Source organism: Hyaena hyaena, unplaced genomic scaffold, assembly GCF_003009895.1.
Source record: "Hyaena hyaena isolate Hyena2069 unplaced genomic scaffold, ASM300989v1 scaffold_93, whole genome shotgun sequence".
Taxonomy (NCBI): Eukaryota; Metazoa; Chordata; class Mammalia; order Carnivora; family Hyaenidae; genus Hyaena; species Hyaena hyaena.
The window spans coordinates 2,391,887-2,408,149 of NW_024080724.1; the positions used below are offsets into that span (position 1 = coordinate 2,391,887).

Here is a 16,263-nt window from a genome sequence, read left to right on the forward strand (position 1 = left end):
AACTACATTCCCTGCAGTGCCCAGCACAGCATCTAGCATAACAGGGAGTTCATAAATACAGCACCTTGTGCCTCCCCATCGCTTCTCGAGGCAGATGAAGGGGAGCACACAGTAATCGAATTCTAAAACGTGGCAGCTACTGCCACTTTGAAGAAGACTGGTCCCTACTAAAACCACGTGGAGATCAATTATGTCATTCCTGTTGCCCATCTTTGCTCTGTGATAATCAGTGTGACTCTGGGAATAACGGAGGCAATTTAGTACCTCAGTATATCGGCTGCTCGTTCATAGGAAAGACTTTCGGCAGGCTCGTTGTTCATTTGGAGGATCTGATCACCGGGGAAAAGCTTGCCGTGAGCAGAACCTCCTGTTGGACAAAGAAGAAGTAATTGGTGTTCAGACCAGCTGAATGGCCGGTTGGTCCAGTCCCTGGGGCACCAGCTCATTCCCCATGCCTCCCAACCCCTTGGCCAGCTTTGGGCTCACATGACTCTGTTTTCCTATTTACAAAATGTGGATAATATACCTACCACCATCAACTTCAAGGGATATTAGGAGACTGTCCTGGGAAAGAAAACTAGCAGAAACACCCTAAATCAACAGCATTGGCAAGTGAATCTATTACATTCACCTCTAAAGAACTCTGTGTGTGTGTGTGTGTGTGTGTGTGTGTGTGTGTGTGTGTGTGTGACAGAGAGAGAGAGAGAGAGAGAGAGAGAGAGAGAGACTATGTATGTGTAAACCAAAATTAGTAGATTTTAACTAGTCCCAAATCTCACATCAATACATAGCTGATGTATGAAAACAAACATCAGATATTTCCAGCCTGCTCTTCTTCACTCTGATACAGCCTATATTTTACAAAGACTCAAGTGAAAACAAATCAATAATTTCTATTACTCTCTGGCCAGAAACTCTCCAGCCCGGAGCACGCAGGGTTTCAGAGAGAAGGGCCCGCTGATCCAAATACTGTCACTGCCCTGAGACTGGCCAGGAAGCCACGGTGGGCAAAACCCTGGCTGAGGGCCAGCAGGAGCCTGGAAGCTCAGATCAGCAAGTGCACTTGCGGCTTCCTGCCTCCCCGCACCAAAGGAAGGTACGAGCCTCTAGACAGAATTAGGTCAGAGTTAGATGTGCCCTTTCTAACTTCCTGGAGCAGCATTTTCAAAATTACATTCTAGGACAGAGAGATGGGACGAGATCCAGGACTACTTCTCCCCACCCCGAGAAGCCAAACTCCTTTCTTGTTTCCCAGTTGGCCCCTACCTGCTGTGACAGACACGACTGTGAGGGGAATGCTCTCGGAAATGTGGAATCCATAGTCCTGGAGGAGGGCGTCTTTGTCTATTTTTACTGTGTGTTTCATAGGGGTGAGGGTCTGGATTGTGATCCCAGGAGGCCCATCAGCTGTATCAACTTTAGTCCTGGAAGAGAAAGCATTTTATTTAAAAAAAAAAAGGGGGGGGGTGGATTCTAGGAGGTGGTCACAATCTGGGACAGCCCTAGGCATCCTGGACGAGGAGGATGCAGAACTGAGCACACCCCAGCTCTCCCCTTGACAGAGATCAGGCACAAATACAGGAGATACAAACACCCAGTGGAACACAGCAGCAGCCTCTAAAAGAGAAGTCATGACATGCTATGGGCACCCAGAGAAGGGGAGAGCAGCTTTAACTGTGGAAGAGGGGATCAGGAAAGCATTTGCTACCTACAAGAGGGGGCCTTGGAGCTGCGCCTTGAGAGGTGTTGAGGGTGTATGTAGCAGCCCAGAGCCCAGCACATGGAAGACATTCAATGGCTGCTGCCGAGTGGGCGGATGCCTGGATGCATGGACAGGCATTCCCGGAAGGAGGCAGTGCTTCAGCAGAGGTGCCGAAGAGGAAAAACAGCGACTGTGAACTTGAACGAGGAGCTGTTCAGTCTGGACATCGGATGCTGACTAACTGATAGATGGATGGTTTCTTTGGTGATATTTTTTTTCTTTTTAGTTTTAAGATAAATTTCACTTCCCTTTCAACTTTGTAAACTATGAGGATTCCAGTAGGAACTGCCAGCTAGTCTTGGGACTCCCTCTACAGTAATCTTTAAAAACATGTATGTTCTCTATACATCTAAAAGCAACTTAAGTTGAAAGCTGTATTTTGTCACTCTCAAAACCACAAACCAAGTCATGAACTGTTTCTCCTAGGTCTGTGGCAAATGATTTTTTTCCCCGCTGAGAGTCAGCAGTTCTCTCTGAGGAAGGTCAAATGGTGACGGGATGAGGTGATTATTATTGTTAATAAACAACAGAAATATGGAGGAGTGACAGTTCTCCTGGGGCTCTGCAGTTAAGCCCTATCATTTATTCTCATCCATTTACCAAACACTGTCAGGAACTCTGTCTAATGCAACAAGACCTCGCTTATCTGAAAATCACCTGTCATTTATAATGATCTCAAACTTCAACGAGGATCAGGAAATATAAAAAAATGACTTCGTGGAGCCAAAATGCATGTGACACCCCAAGTACAAAGCCTCATGCACATTATCCATCAAGGAGCTCCTTGAACCCCAGCTTAGAGCTGATTTAGGCTGTCTGAACAGATGATGACCTGACCCCCCACAGCTTAGAAGCAAAGAGAGGATTTCTTCTAGGCAAGCACCTGTTACATGGGTAACACTGAGAAGTGCCAGCAGACAGACCTAACGACAGGGAAGGAACAGAAAACTGGAAATGTATAGTGAATAAATGAATAGTGAATAAAGCCCATAGCTATTCCTGATTTAAAAAAAAAAAAAAAAGCTTTAAAGCTATGATAGAGCCTTTCCAAATAATAATATACTATACTGAGAGCCAAAAATCAACACTTAGGTGCTTTTAAAAAACCAACAGGAAGGATAGCCTAGACACTACTCCCATTTAATATCACGAGAGAAACAACTGTAATCATTATCAGAGAAGAACAGTTAGAAGCATAATAAGCACAGGAAATGGAAAGTATTGCTTGTTTTTAAACAGATGATGATATTATACCTACAAAATGATCAACAAAGAGAATTGCTGGTGCTAAAAAAGTAAGGTGAGTGGAGTTGCAGGATAAAAAAAACACAGCTTCAAAAAGCACTCAATAACTCATTAAAACAGATTTGTTGGATGTATATTAGGTGCTACGCATTCTTTCTTTTTTAAGATTTTATTTTTAAGTAATTTCTATGACCCAACATGGGGCTCAAACCCACAACCCCAAGATCGAGAGTCGTACACTCCACCAACTGAGCCAGCCTGGCACCCCTAGGTGCTAGGTATTCTTAATAAGCTGATGTATTAAAGGAAGACACAAGGATTGGGCTAAAATTATGCTGGATTCCTGGTTGGAAAGACTAAATATTAAAAAATAAAAATACTGGGGCGCCTGGGTGGCTCTATTGGTTAAGTGTCTGTCTTCAGCTCAGGTCATGATCTCGCAGTTTGTAGGTTTGAGTCCCACATCAGGCTCTGTGCTAATAGCTCAGAGCCTGGAGTCTGCTTTGGATTCTCTGTCTCCCTCTCTTTCTACCCCTCCCCCGCTCATACTCTGTCTCTCTCTCAAAAATAAATAAACATTAAAAAAAATTGTAATAAAATAAATAAAAATAATAATTTCTTAAAAAATATATAGATTTAATAGATCAGTCAAAAATTTTTCCAGAATTTAAAAAAAAAAAAAAACTTGATAAATTGGTGACAATACTAGTAACAGTAAGAGCAATGATGATAATCATTAATAACTCTCATTAAGCACTAACCATGTACCCGGGAGTGATCCAACATTTTCATAGCTCACTCACCTAACTTTCCCAACAAGGTTGTGAGGTGGGGTGTAATTATCATCTCTATTTTATAGGTAGGGAAACTGGATCTTCCTTTGAGAGACTTTTGCTTAAAATCACACAGCTGGGAAGGGGGTTCCAAATTGGAGCACCTTTCTTTAAAGGCTCTGTAGCATAGCCCCCCATACAGTGCTGGCCAATGGGATATAATGCACCCACATATGTGAAATATAAGGTTTCTAACAGCCTCATGAGAAACAGGGGGACAAAAGCAGGTAAAACGAAGTTTCATATTTTTTATTTAACCCAATATATCCAAAATGCTATCACTTCAACATGTAACCACTAAAAAAAAAAAAAAATCATTGAGATAATTTGTATTCTTTTTCAGATTAAGTCTTCACAATCCAGTGTGTGCTTCATATTTAGAAAGTATATCAGTTTGGACACTATATTTTCATCAGAAATACTCAGGCTTCATAAAATTTACAGTTAAAAAGTAAATTTTCATGCCCAACTTGTTCCTAACATACTTAAAATTTTCCAATAACTGAATTGTCAGTCCTTATATTTAAATAAAATGAAATATTCAGACCCTCAGTCACATATAAATACAAATAAATTTTAAGGATTAAATAATGAGATAGGAAAACACAAGGAAAACTTTAAGCCATAAAAGCTTGTAGCTTTTCACTCATATAAACAAAAATTAACTCACACTGGATCATAAAACCTAAATGTAAGAGCTAAAACTATATCACTCTTAGGAGAAAATATAGGCATAAATCTTTGTGACTTTGATAGGATCTCAAAAGCATAAGCAACAATGAAAATACAGATAAACTGAACTTCATCAAAATTAAAAGCTTTTGTGTTTCAAAGGGCATGATTAAGAAAGTGAAAAAACCCACACTACGGGAGAAAATATTTGCAAATCAGATATTTGATAAGAACCTTGCAGCTAGAATAGAGAATTCTTATAAACACAAACAAAAAAAGAAAAATAATAAAAAGTGGACAAACGATTTACATGGACATTCTCCAGGGATATGCCAACTGGGTGTGTACATGAAAAGATGCTTAACATCCTTAGCCATTATGGAACTGCAAATCAAAGCCTCAAGAAGATATCACTTTTTATACCCACGAGGATGGCCATAATAAAAAGACAGGTCAAGTGTTGACCAAGATGTGGAGAAAATGGAGCCCTGATGCCATCTAGCAGTTCCTCAAAAGACTAAACATTGAACACCATCTGACCCAACAAGGGCACTCCTACATGTAACCCCAAGAGAAATGAAAACATATGTCTGTACAAATTCGCATACAAATGTTCATAGCAACAATATTCCTAATAGCCCCAGAGTAGAAACAGCCCAAATGTACATCAACTGATGAAATAACAAAGAAAATGTTCCCCAGCAAAAAATTATTTGGCAACAAAATAGGAATACATGCTAAAATATGGACGTACTTTGAACACATTATGCTAAGTCAAAGGAGCCAGCCACAAAAACAAACACACACACGCATACCATGTGACTCCACTTCCGTGGTATATTCAGAACAGGCAAATCTATAGAGACAAAGTAGTAGTTGCCTCAGGCTGAAATCTGGAAGGAAATGGGGAGCAATTGCTAATAGGTATGGAGTTTCTTTTTAGGGTGATAAAAATATTCCAAAATGGATTATGGCGATGGTTGTGCATCTCTGTGAATGGATTAAAAAACAATGAATTGTACGCTTTAAGTGGGTGAAGTGTAGAGTATGCAAATTATATCTCAATAAAACTGTTGAAAATAAGGTGAATCAGCTTAAAAAAATAAAATTCTGGGCGGGGCGGAGGGGAAGGCTACAATACAAACATATGAAGAATGAGCATAAACACCTGCAGAAAAATATTCAGATTTCACAGGCTAACAGTAAGTAAATCAACGACTTGTACATGAAGAAATAAAATTGGTAAACAACATAGAAAATGTACAAGTTTATTAATTAAAGAAGCACAATCAAAAGGGCTACAGGGTAGTATTACATGTCAAGTAGAGCACCAAATGTAAATAAAAATAATAAAGCCCTGGGATTTAGGGCTGACTATATAAATTGGCTATTCAATTTCTCTAGAAAATAATCAAGGAAACTGTAATATGAATTTAAAATCTGATCATTTTCTTTGACATTCTGTTACCATTTTGACTGCCATTTCTCAAAGTAATCATCCCAAACAAAAAAATATATATATTATTTGCACTAGACTATGAGTTCCTAAAAGATGAAGGTATTTATCTCTGTGTCCCCCAGGCCTAGTAAAGTCCTAGAATAGAGCATGAGCTCAAAACACCCTGCCTCTTAAATATTTTTAAACATTTAGGGGCGCCTGGGAGGCTCAGTTGCTTAAGCCTCTGACTTCCGCTCAGGTCATGATCTCGCCGTTTGTGGGTTTGAGCCCCGCATCAGACTCTGTGCTGGCAGCTAGCTCAGAGCCTGGAGCCTGTTTCAGATTCTGTGTCTCCCTCTCTCTCTCTGATCCTCCCCTGCTCGCTCTCGCTCCCGCTCTCTCTCTCTCTCTCAGAAATAAATAAAACATTAAAAAACATTTATCACAGCTTCATTTAAGAGTGGAAAAACTCAAACTAAATCAACAGAAGATAGATAAACTGAGCACGGTGAAGAATCACTCCAAGACTTCACATCAATTAAGTATCACATGCCAAAGAACTTTAGACAGACATGGAAACACAGCTTAGCAAATACTGTTTCAGAGCATCCTCTAAACTGTAGTTCAGAACCCCTTCCTAAGGGAGAACTCCAATTATTCTAGACATAAATTCTCTCATCTCTAAGCTCTGACCCTCTCTTCTAATCCCTCAAGTTGCATCGATAGCTATCTGATTTCTTATATTATTACACCAAATAGTCTGTAAATTCTCTGAATGTAGGAACCACTTTTTATCCACCTCTGTATTTCTCAAAGTGCTGAGTGAAGATCATTTTTCTGCAGGAAGCATTTGTACTTACTGGGTAAATACATGAGCAAAATATTGTACACAGAAAGCAGGATACAAAACAGTAACTCAAATGACTGGCCGAAGGTGAAAATGTACGCATGACCATTAATAAATAGCAGACAACTTGAATGTAAGTAACAGAGTTCAATATTTGTCATTTTCCTTTGTTTGCTTAATTGGATATACAGTTCAGCTCTATGACTAACTAGGACTCATTCTCTCCATGTCCTAGAGCTCAGTAAATGATGTCATGAGGACTCCTGGGAGACATCCTTGACTTTACCCTGCTCTCATCCCTACTATCTGATCAGTCACAACACCTGAAGATCTCAAAAACTGTCCATTTCTATCTCCACAGCCACCATTCCATTTCAGGCCCCCAAAACCTGTCCTGCAGACAGATTTCTCCGATAGTCTCCATACTGGTCTCTGTACTTTTCACTTTTGTCCTTCCTGAATGACTCTGAATCCAGTACCCAGACTGATTTTATAAATGCAACCCTGTTGGCGTGTCTCCCCTGACTGAATGGCCTAATCAGAAATCCTTGATATGGTTTAATACAAGTGCCCGCTCACCATTCTAGTGTCTACACCCAAGCCATTCATTCTCTTGATATTTTTGTTCTAGCCAAACTAGTCTCCTTGGAGATCCTGACATATACTGGCTTTTGTATAAGCTCTTCCCTTTACCTAGAATCCTCCCTCACTCCCATAATGCCTGAGGGCATACATGCTCTCCGGAAATTTACCAAAGAAGCTCAACCCCTACTCTATCTTCTGGTTTTGGCAGAAATATCTCCTTTTGTTGAACACGCCCACAGAACATGTACACCCTTTTTTTTTTTGAAATATACATATTTGCAATGATGTGAAGTCTCTTGCCCTCTCTAGACTATAATTTGTGTGGCAAAAAAAATGTCTCTTTTGTCCCACATACAAAACTCAATGCTAGGCATATAGTAAGGCTAATCAACGTATAGAGAATAAAAGATAAAATAAACCTTACCACCTTACCACATGGTTAAAATAGAATCCATTTTATGCTTTTCAAATGCGTAGTCTTCAGTTATCTGACTTTTCCATTTGGAAGGGTGTGTTCCTCAACAATGGTAGACAAACAAGGCCCCACTGTGTTGACTTATCCCTGCACAGTGTCAGTGGCTTTGGCTCAAAGTCTGGATTTGACATTTTCCCCCACAGGCCACATTTCAGCTTTTGTTTGGAGAGGGATTGCTTGAGAACATGACCAAACCATGGCCTCTCCTCACAAAGAATGTTTAATATTTGACAGGGAGCTGAAGGAAATGATCTCTGCAGCAAAATTTCCTCCTCTGAAGCATCTTATAAATATCAAACTGAGCACTGATAATCCAAAAACTTATGTCCGGTTCCTCTGTAATGGCTTCAAACCATAAATCTGAGATCGTTTCTACGATTTTACACTGGAATAGCGTAAGACATATGGTTCCACAATGATTTCCTGTCAGATAACTGGCACTAGCCTACGGTAGGACTAGAAAAAAAAAATGTTACATTTATCATGAAAGCAGTCTAGAGTAGACAAGTTCTATATTTTATGGGTCATTAGTTCATACCGAATTGATCAACACTGAAGAAAAAAAAAACTGCATGGAAATAGATTCTGCTTCCGATATTCTCTGGTTTTTTTTTTTTTTTATCTGTTCTCTGTTATGTCAGAAAATACATTTTACTTCTATCCTGTAACAACAAAGAATTCACCTTTGAGTCCAGCAGGATGTAGAGAAACTATTTAGAATCTACATTTAAACAGTGTGTTATGTGTTCAGCTCAAATGATTGTAAAAGCTAAAGTCTGTTGTAAGGTGGATTTTTAATCTAGCGTGTATTCAAAGAAAGCAGAAATCGAGGGAGCAGTCTATACCAGAGAGAAATGTAGTGTGTAGCTGTAATCATAGGACTATACTGACGGCAGTTTCTAGGGGCCATGCGATACAGATATGGTGAATATAGTGCTATAGGGCAAAGACTTACTGTCGAGACAAGTAATTATTGCATTATTACTTTATTTAAAAAAAATTTTTTTTAATGTTTTATTTAGTTCTGAGAGAGAGACAGCATGAGCAGGGGAGGGCCAGAGAGAGAGGGAGACACAGAATCCAAAACAGGCTCCAGGCTCTGAGCTGGCAGTCAGCACAGAGCCCGATGCGGGGCTCGAACCCACGAACCATGAGATCATGACCTGAGCCAAAGCCGGAAGCTCAACCGACTGAGCCACCCAGGCGCCCCTGCATTATTACTTTAAAGAGGAGATTCAGAAGATGATGACAACTCTGAAGGTACAGTGCAGGAGGCTTCCAGCCTGTTCTCAGACCTCCCCCCTCTGCCTCAGGTTAAGAAGCTACAGGGGCGCCTGGATGGCTTAGTCGGTTAAGCATCCGACTTTCGCTTAGGTCATGATCTCGCGGTTCGTGGGTTCGAGCCCCGCGTCGGGCTCTGTGCTGACTGCCAGCTCGGAGCCCGGAGCCTATTTCAGTCTCTGACTCCCTCTCTTTCTGACCCTCCCCTGCTCATGCTGTCTCTCTCTCTCTCTCTCCTAGAAATAAATAAAACATAAAAAAAATAAAAAAGAAGAAGCTACAAAAAAAAAAAAACTGGACTGGCCTTTCAACATCACTAAGAATATGAGAAAGGCCAAGTAAGGCCATCCCTATAATTAGGAAATCGTTTTATGGCTGCAATGAACAAGTGAGTTTGGAAATCCTGTAAAACCAATAGGAGGGGCTTCTGACACTAAGATGTCACGGTACCTGTGCACGTGCACACAGGTATGTGTGTGCACATGTGCCTGTGTGTGTGTGGATGGGTGCATGTGTCTACAACACGTATGTATGTGTTCATTAGTATTAAGATTCAAGTTGAGTTAAGGGACACCCAGGTGGCTCAGATGATTAAGCGTCTGACTTCCTTTCAGGTCATGATGTCATGGTTTGTGGGTTTAAACCCACAGGTTCTCCATTGTAAGTGCTGTCAGTGTGGAACTACTTCAGGTCCCCTCTCTCTCTCTCTCAAAAATAAATATACATTAAAAAAACATACTCAAGGTAAGTTGAAAGGAATCTTTTTAAGCCCTGAGGATAAAACCCAGCACCAAGAAAGCTCCAAGTTGCATTAAGCTCTTCATGTTTCTTTAAATCTTGCTCAGGGGCACCTGGGTGGCTCAGTAGGTTAAGCATTTGACTTCGGATCAGGTCATGATCTCATGGTTCATGAGTTTGAGCCCTGTGTTGGGCTCTGTGCTGACAGCTCAGAGTCTGGAACTTACCTGGGGTTGGTTCCGTGTCTCCCTCTCTCTCTGACCATCCCCCTCTCATGCTCTCTTGCTCTCTCTCAAAAATAAATAAACACTAAAAAAGAATTTGCTCTATAAAATTAACACTTGTAGATGAAGCATAAGAGAATTCAGTATATCTTATACTGAGTTGTTTTAATAATAAAATTATTCTAAAGTTTATATGCAAGAACTGCAGGTAAGGGTAAAAATAATTGAAAATTTAATACAGCTGTGTGAAAACAAGTAGCTCAATGCTACGGAATAGTTAGCCTAGAAAAAGATCCAATTTTCAACTCACAGAAAGAGGAATTTCATAGATGATAAATGAGGAGTCATAAATCATCAAAGAAAGGAAAAATCACTCACAGTCAATGGTGATACAAACAACTACTTACTGTTTTGGGAAAAATCAACTTAAATCTCTACCTCATAGCCTCCTCTAAAATAAACTCCAAATTAAAGGACATAAAATATTTTAAGCTATTAAATTAAGTGGGAAATTAATTTAATTAGTTATGGGATGAGGATTTGCTAAGTTTAAAAGCAATCGAATAAATCTTTAAGAGAATACCCTTAAACCACATAAAAGCCAAAACTTTTGTAGGAGAAAGTATTGGTATAATTTGAAACTTTTTTTAACGTTTATTTGTGAGAGACAGAGAAAGACAGAGCATAAGCAGGGGAGGGGCAGAGAGAGAGGGAGACACAGAATCTGAAGCCTGCTCCAGGCTCTGAGTTGTAGCACAGAGCCCAACATGGGGCTTGAACTCACAAACCATGAGATCATGACCTGAGCTGAAGTAGGACACTTAACGGATTGAGCCACCCAGGTGCCCCAAGATTGGTATAATTAAGTGGAAAAGTATACTATAGTCTAAGTCTCTCTCATTTCATCACTTCCATAACTATACAAAGCTGTTAAAAAGATGACAATTTAGTTCAAAGCAAAATGGTTAAAAATTAGGTTATGATATAATGTCACTATGTTGCAGCTTTTATTAGGTAGATTTTATTGCATTATTTATACAGAAATTCAAAATGTGCCCCCGAGACCAGTTGAGGGGTTAGCTATTTCTAAAAGAACACTGGTACTATAAGTGTTATTTTTATGTTGGAATATGAACTTAGGCAATGGGAGAGGAGTCTTCTTCACCATATCTGAATAATTTTGCACTCTAGAAACAATTCTAGGTTTCACTAGGCTTGTACCTACCCAAGAATGCCCACTCATTCAAACTGAGTGCCACTACCTTATTTTGACTGATTGTAACAATAACCACTCACTGAAGCTTAATTGAAAATTGAAGAAATCAAAGCAACTTTGAAAGCTGACATTCTTCCAGAAAAGAACATCTGGTTTAAGATGCAGTATAAAATCCTAACATAACCCTCGGTGCATTAAAAGTTATCAATTTGTTTAGCGATGTTTGGAAATGGAAATGGCTATTTTGACAAATTTGCTCCTAGGCAATTCAATTAGAGCCAGAAATAAAGTTTAAGTTTTACGGAAAATGTGGCAATTACAAGTAAAGTAAAGGCAACTAGGCTGAAATGATTGGAAGCTTTTGAAAAAGTCAGGAAAAGATAACAGGATTGCTAAAAGGTACATTATGTCACATAAAATTATGTGACTGCAGATGAACTTCTAGGTTTCCTTATTCTGGACTACAGAACACATTTTAATGTACTTTTTTCATTTCTTGCCCTGGCTGTCAAAAAACTCAGAGCCAATGTAGATACTCAAATGCTAAATCCCACATCTAATCGGTTTACAATGTATAGCATTTCAATCTTTATTTAAAATTTTCTACATTAAAAAAAATTTTTTTAATGCTGTATTTATTTCTGAGAGAGAGAGAGACAGCATGAGCAGGGGAGGGTCAGAGAGAGAGGGAGATACAGAATCTGAAGCAGGCTCCAGGCTGTTAGCACAGAGCCCAATGCTAGGCTCGAACCTACGAACTGTGAGATCATGACCTGAGCTGAAGTCGGACGCTTAGATGACTGAGCCACCCAGGCACCCCAAAATTTTCTACATGTTTGAAAACTGAGCCATCAAAAATTTTCTTTGGAAGAAGGAAGGATTGTAAAACGTAAATATATTTTAATAGATAATATGATGCCTTACTATGAAAGCCCTTAATCAACAAACATTTATTGAACATCTAATATATATTATGCACTCTTCCAGGGCTCAAGATACTTTGTAAAATAAGACAGTCATGGTTCATGGTCTCATTTGTGGTAGGTAGGTTGAGAGAAGAACGGTCATATAATAAACAGGCAGGGGAGGCAGACAATGAACAAGTAAATTAGTGGATATACGATTATAAGCACTTATAACAGAGGGGTAATTACTCTGAAAGAAACAAATAGGGGGACCTACTCTGTCAAGGAAGCAGAAAGAACAAGATGAGGTTCGAGAGTTAGGCTGGGGCCAGATTGCAAAGAAACTTGCAGGCTGTGGCACAATGGCAGGTGAGCCCCTGACCAGTTTGGGGTGTGGAAGCATGAGCATGTGAGACAGAAGTGGTTTGTATATTGAAAATTCCACTATGGCTTCAGGGTGGAGAATAGGCTGGATCAGAGAAAGAGTAAGTGACCATGGCCGTGCCCCCAGGAACAGAGAGGTGGATAGATGTGAGGTATGTTTGAAGGTGAACGGACAGGAGCTGTGGATGGAAAGGGTCCAGACTGTAAGAGAAAAATTCAGGATGACTCCCAGGTTTCTTGACTCTCAGGTGGTAGGTGGTATCATTTATTCTACGCTAGGGAAACTGCAGTTATTTGCCCCAAACTTAGCTTTTCAGTTCTTGATCATTTTCAAGTAATCTGAAGACCCCAAGAACCCAGCCTGTATCAAGGCTATGAGATTAGAGATGAGAAGCAATTTAAGTGACACTGCATGGGATTTATCCTAGAAACACACAGGAATGATGTCTTCCATGCATGCTACCAGAAACCTTTCTTTCTTTTTCTTCTCTTTCTTAAGCACTTGGAAAACAAAACTATCCAGACACGTGGAAAGATTCTCAACATCATTAGCCATGAGGAAAATGCAAATCAAAAACTGCAATGAGATGGGGCACCTGGGTGCCTCAGTTGGTTGAGCGTCCGACTTCGGCTTAGGTCATGATCTCACAGTTCATGAGTTCAAGCCCTGTGTTGGGCTCTGTGCGGACAGCTCAGAGCCTGGAGCCTGCTTCAGATTCCCTGTCTCCCTCTCTCTCGGCCCTCCCCCACTTGTGCTTTCCCTTTCTCTATAAAAAAAAATAAACAAACATTAAAAAAAATTTTTAAACACTGCAGTGAGATACCACTTCACCCACACTAGGATGGCCACAATAGAAAAGAAAGATAGTAACAAGTGTTGGCTAGGATGGGGAGACACTGGCACCCTATATCCATTTCTGGTGGACATGTAAAATGGTGTAGCCACTGTGGAAACAGGCTGGCAGTTCCTCCAAAGGTTAAATAATAAGTTGCCATGTGACTCATCTAAACCACTCCCAAGTATATACCCAAGAGACATGAAACCATATATTCAAACTAAAACCTTTACACACATGTTCATAGCAGCCTTATTCACAATAGCCCCAAAGTGGAAACAGCCCAAGTGTATAGTAACTGATGAATGGACAAAGAAAATATTCCATAACGGAATATTACTTGGCAATAAAAATGAAATACTGACACATGCTATAATACGGATGACACTTGTCCACATAATGCTAAGTTAAAGAAGCCAGGCACAAAAGAGCTCATATTATATCATTCCATTTGTGTGAAATATCCTGAACAGGCAAATCCATGGAGACAGCAAGATAGGAGTGGTTGCCTGGGCCTGGGGGAGGGGCCAAGGGGGAATGACTGCTCATAGATAGGAGGTTTCTTTCTGTATTAAAGACGTTCTAAAATTGGATTGTGGTAATTGCACCACAGAACGCACAATTCTGTGCATATACTAAGTTTATACTAAAAATCACTGGGCCGTATACTTTCAGTGGGTAAATTTTATGATATGTAAAAGATATCTCAGAAAAGGCATTGGCTAAAAAAAACTTCCCACAGGTCAATGTCACCTTTTATTTACACTCTGTGAGAAAAGCAGGATGTTAGAGAGCCCCAAAGGTCACTATTTAGGCAACATCATGTTAGAGTTACACAGGTCTCTTTTCTGCAGGAATTTGCAGAGCCTTTAATGTGCAAAAATGCACTTTGTGCAACATGCAAGAAAAAGAGGGTAGGAGTGGGGTATAGGCTGTGTCGCTTCCAAACCTTCAATGGAGCAGCATAACAGAGGACTAGGCCTCGCAGAACCCGCTTTAGGAAACAATGCACCTAGCAGTTTCCCCCTTCATCACAAGTACTACTTGACCACCTGCAATCACTCTCCTGGAACTCAATCGCTGCTGGCTTACACAGTTGAGGCCACTACTTTCCCTGAGCTCACAGAGCTTATTGTCCAGAAGGAAAAAAAGAGATATGCTCAAATAAGTTGAACATACCAGGAGGAGCACCCTGCTGATGCTGCCAATCAAATACTATGGGGTCCCATGGGGGTGGTTACGTCTGAGGAACATTTCATGGAAGACCCAGTAGTTCAGCCAGATCTTGAGCTGTGGGTGGGTTCCATATGCATGAAGTTGGGAGGAAGGAATCTGGCATGGGAGGCCTGGTCTAAGGGGTGAAAGGAGAAGAGGGGATGTTTCTAGTTGGGGAACAGTGAATAGTTCATTTTAGCTGGAGTATGATGTGAATGAAGCACAGTAGTAAGATAAATAGCCGTAAAGGAGTAGGGGTCAATCATAGAGAGCCTTGAATGCCAAACCAAAAATGTTTAAATGTGTCCCGTAAGAAATAGGGACCCATCAAAGATTTCTGAACACGGGGTGGGGATGATCTTAAACAAGTCCATCTCTGAGCCTCAGGTGTTTCACCTGTGACCCAGGGCTAATTCCACCAGCCTTATCTCACTGCAGTGTGTGAGGATCAGAGCTCTTGGCCACAGGGCAGTGTGGTCCTGAGCAAGGGTTAGTGCTCAGCAGCACACAGCTGTTTCCAGTTCTTTTGGAAGAATGTGTGTCTCAGAAACACCTGACATATGATATTTCATCTCTGTGGCAGGGCCAGATGGGAAATCTGAGATGGAAAATGAATGCTCCGAAACAGAACATATTTTAAGTTCTCTTGTAGCAGTCAAATCAGATCTGTATTTGATTTTATTTTATTTTGTTTAGAATGAAATAGGGACTGTAAGGAAGGAACAGCTGCTGGAAACAAAGACGAGGAAAGAATATAAACAGCAGATCGCCAGACCCTCACATCAAAGACTAAGACAAGGGGTGTGTGTGAGACAGAGAGAGACAGAAAGCATGTGTGAGTGTGTGTTCAAGAGTGCAGGGGTGAGCATATTCCAGAGAGTATGTACACGGGAGTGTGAGTACGTACGCGCATGTCTGTGTAAGTCCATTTGTGTGCGAGTGTCTGTAAACGTGTGTATGAGTTTGGTGCGCGCGTACATTGTGGGCGCATGTTGAGACACACAGAGGGAAGAGCTGGAAGGGGACAGACGGAAAGGCACTCCAGCAAAACTGCTGATCTGTTTTCACTTCCCCCCACCATATGGGGTAAGAACAAAGCAAAATGGAGACTGATCTCCAGGGGCTGCCAAGACTGGCAAACCCCCCCTCCCCCGGGGGACGCCAGATCCTTACAGACAGAAATCTCTGCTGGCCCAGGAGCCTTACCGGGCCGAGCTGTCCCGGGAACGCCGTAGCCATCTTGCCACCATTTGCTCTATTCTGTGTGCTTTCCGTGTCTGTAATAAACTGGTCTCCAGCTCTTCCATTTACCTACAAGGAAGAAGAGTTTTCTTAAGAAGCTAACCAAAATATTTGGAAGAGGATTCTGGCAAATCACTATGACGTTTCCTATATTTGCCCATTTAAGGACAGGCTGATCGAATAACTAGGTCTCCCTTTCCTTGAAATTAACATAAACAGGTCCTCGGTGTCCACAGAGAGGACAACTTTATAGCAGCCCTCTGCCCAAAGAGTCCACAGTCGTGGGAAACAGATTAGCTTTCTGCCTCTTAAACAACTGAACAGGAGGATTAGGGAATAAAATAGATTAGGTTTCTCAAACTGTG

At 40.8% G+C, this 16,263-nt stretch overlaps 1 protein-coding gene across 1 annotated transcript in view; it reads right to left on the reverse strand.

The window, feature by feature from the left end:
• FRMPD1 (FERM and PDZ domain containing 1) overlaps positions 1 to 15,963 on the reverse strand; it is a 51,107-nt gene extending 35,144 nt beyond the window's left edge. Inside the window, exons 1-3 of the mRNA XM_039234826.1 lie at positions 15,863 to 15,963; positions 1,267 to 1,424; positions 265 to 367 (exon numbers count right to left, since the gene is read on the reverse strand). Of these exons, the coding sequence (XP_039090757.1) occupies positions 265 to 367; positions 1,267 to 1,424; positions 15,863 to 15,963 (362 nt within the window). The remainder of the gene's footprint in view (positions 1 to 264; positions 368 to 1,266; positions 1,425 to 15,862) is intronic.
• Positions 15,964 to 16,263: the final 300 nt, after the last annotated feature.